Source organism: Eimeria mitis, genomic scaffold (genome assembly GCF_000499745.2).
Source record: "Eimeria mitis Houghton genomic scaffold, Emh_scaff2858, whole genome shotgun sequence".
NCBI classification, from domain to species: domain Eukaryota; phylum Apicomplexa; class Conoidasida; order Eucoccidiorida; family Eimeriidae; genus Eimeria; species Eimeria mitis.
The window spans coordinates 433-2,894 of record NW_013571197.1 but is presented as its reverse complement, the minus strand read 5'-3'; the positions used below and the strand labels follow the sequence as shown (position 1 = coordinate 2,894).

Here is a 2,462-nt window from a genome sequence, read left to right as displayed (position 1 = left end):
CAGAGATGACGATGCAGCAGCTGCAGCTAGCTGTGGACCTGGCGCTGCGGCTAGCTAGCACGATACCCCCTCAGCAGCAGCAGCAGCAGCAGCAGCAGCAGCAGCAGCAGCAGCACGAGCAGCAGCAAGAGCAGATGCTGCTCCAACTACAGCAGCAGCAGATGCAGCTGCAGATGCAGCAGCAGAGGCAAAGGGAGGAAGAAGAAATGCTGCTAAGACAGCGACAGCAGCAGGAGCAGCAGCAACAGCAGCAGCAGCAGCAGCTGCAGCAGCAGCAGCAGCAGCAGCAGCAAGAGCAGCAGCAGCAAATTCCCCAGCTGACAAACGAAACGATCCTGGGTGTGCTGCAGGCTATCGCCTTGGCTCGGGGGTGGGACCCTCTGGAGCAGCAGCAGCAGCTGCTGCAGCAGGAACAGCAGCAGCAGCAGCAGCAGCAGCAGCAGGAGAGTCAGCAGCTGCCGCGTGCTGCAGCAGGAATGAGGCAAGCTGATGAAGCAGCAGCAACAGATGCAGCAGCAACAGCAGCAAGCATCAGCGAGCAGCTGCAACGCCTGACTCTGGATTTCATGCCCTCACGACCGCAGCAGCAGCAGCAGCAGCAGCAGCAACAGCAGCAGCCGCAGCAGCAGCAGCATGAGAAACCTCAGCAGCAAAACTCCTTGTTGAGGAGATCGGGCCTTCTCTTCCCATCCAGCAGACAGCAGCAGCCGCTGCAGCAGCTGCAGCAGCTGCAGCAGCTGCATCAACTGCAGCAGCAGCCTTTGCCGCAGCACCAGCTGCAGCAGCACCAGCAGCAGCAGCAGCAGCAGCAACAGCAGCAGCAGCGAAGCAACCGCCGCTTTGTCTCCTCTCATATGAGGGGCCCCGTTAGCGGCAACCAGTCGTACATACGGCAGCAGCCCGGGAAAGAAGCAGCAAGACAGCTGCAGCAGCAGCTGCAGCAGCAACTGCAGCAGCAGCTGCAGCAGCAGCTACAGCAGCAGCTGCAGCAACAACTGCAGCAGCAACTGCAGCAACAACTGCAGCAGCAACTGCAGCAGCAAATACACGACCATGTGGAGAACACGCAGCAGACTGAGTCCTTCATCAGGCCGCTTACCAGCAGCAGCAGCAGCAGCAGCAGCAGCAACAGCAGCAGCAGCAGCAACAGCAGCAGCAGCAACTTCTTAGGCTTTCAGGACATCGAAAGAAGTATATTGCTGCTGCAGCAGCACCAGCTGCAGCTGCAGCAACAAGAGCAGCAAAGACCCCCCGCTCCAGCAGCAACAGCAGCAGCAGCAACAGCAGCAGCAGCAGCAGCAGCAGCAGGTTTTTTACAAGCAGCAGAAGTGCAGCAGCTGCAGCGGGAGGACATCCGCTCGTGCATACCTAAAGACGGAGGAGAACACGAGCAGCAGCAGCAGCAGCAGCAGCAGCAGCAGCAGCAGCAGCAGAGGCCTACACAGTTGATTTCTATCAGCAGCAGCACAGCCCCCCCGCCATCTCGTGGGGGGCTGCAGCAGCAGTTTGGTTTTCGCAAGAGCAGCAGCAGCAGCAGCAGCAACAGCAGCAGCAGCAGCAACAGCAGCAGCAGCAACAGCAGCGGCGCTGCCCCTCAGTCTTACCAGCGGTCCTTCATAGGCACCACATTAAGCAGCAGCAGCAGCAGCAGCAGCAGCAACAGCAGCAGCAGCAACCGCACCACGTGCTCTGGTGTTATATACCAGCAGCAGCAGAAATTGCTGTTCTACCAGCAGCAGCAGCAGCAGCAGCAGCACCCGCACCCCCAGCAGCAGCCGCAGCAGCAGCAGCAGCAGCAGCAGCAGCTGGTGCTGCCCCGCAGTGCAGCAGAAGCAGCAGCAGCAGACCCCTCCCCCCAAATAACAACCTGCTCACAAACCCCCCTGACAGCACGCACGCTGTCTCCAGTGCAGCCGCAGCAGCAGCAGCAGCAGCAGCAGCAGCAGCAGCAGCAGGCACTGCAGCAGCCGCAGCAGCAGCAACAGGCAGGTTACCCTCTACCACTAGCTGCAGCACTCTTCGATGCAGATGGAGACAGCAGCAAAGACAAAGTCTCTAGACAGTCTGCTGCTGCAGCTGGCTGACACACTTACGTTGCTTCCCCGGTTGAACTGGCAGCACTAGCTGCAGCAGCAGCAGCAGCAGCAGCACCAGCAGCAGCAGCAGCAGCACAACCAGCACAGCAGCAGCAGCAGGAGCAGTGGCAGCAGCAGCAGCAGGAGTAGAAACGGCAGCAACGGCAGCAGCAGCAGCAGCAGCAGCAGCAGCAGCAGCAGAAGCAGCAGAAGCAGGGCAGAACCAAATGATACTAAAAGAAGATTTATTTCTTTATTTGATATTTATTAGTATTATAATAATTTATTATTTTCTTTTTTCTTTTTCTCTTTTTTTGTTTGTTGTTTATATACACCTCTGGGGTGTATAAGCAGCTGCTCCGCCTCCTCTCTGCGGCAGAGAAAACT

General features: G+C 58.2%; 1 protein-coding gene across 1 annotated transcript; it reads left to right on the top strand.

Moving 5' to 3' along the window:
* Nucleotides 1–5: 5 nt before the first annotated feature.
* EMH_0059610 (uncharacterized protein) lies at nucleotides 6–2,084 on the top strand (the record flags this gene model as incomplete). Its single annotated transcript, XM_013497698.1, has 1 exon — nucleotides 6–2,084. The coding sequence occupies one exon, from the start codon at nucleotides 6–8 to the stop codon at nucleotides 2,082–2,084; it is 2,079 nt and encodes a 692-aa protein (XP_013353152.1).
* Nucleotides 2,085–2,462: the final 378 nt, after the last annotated feature.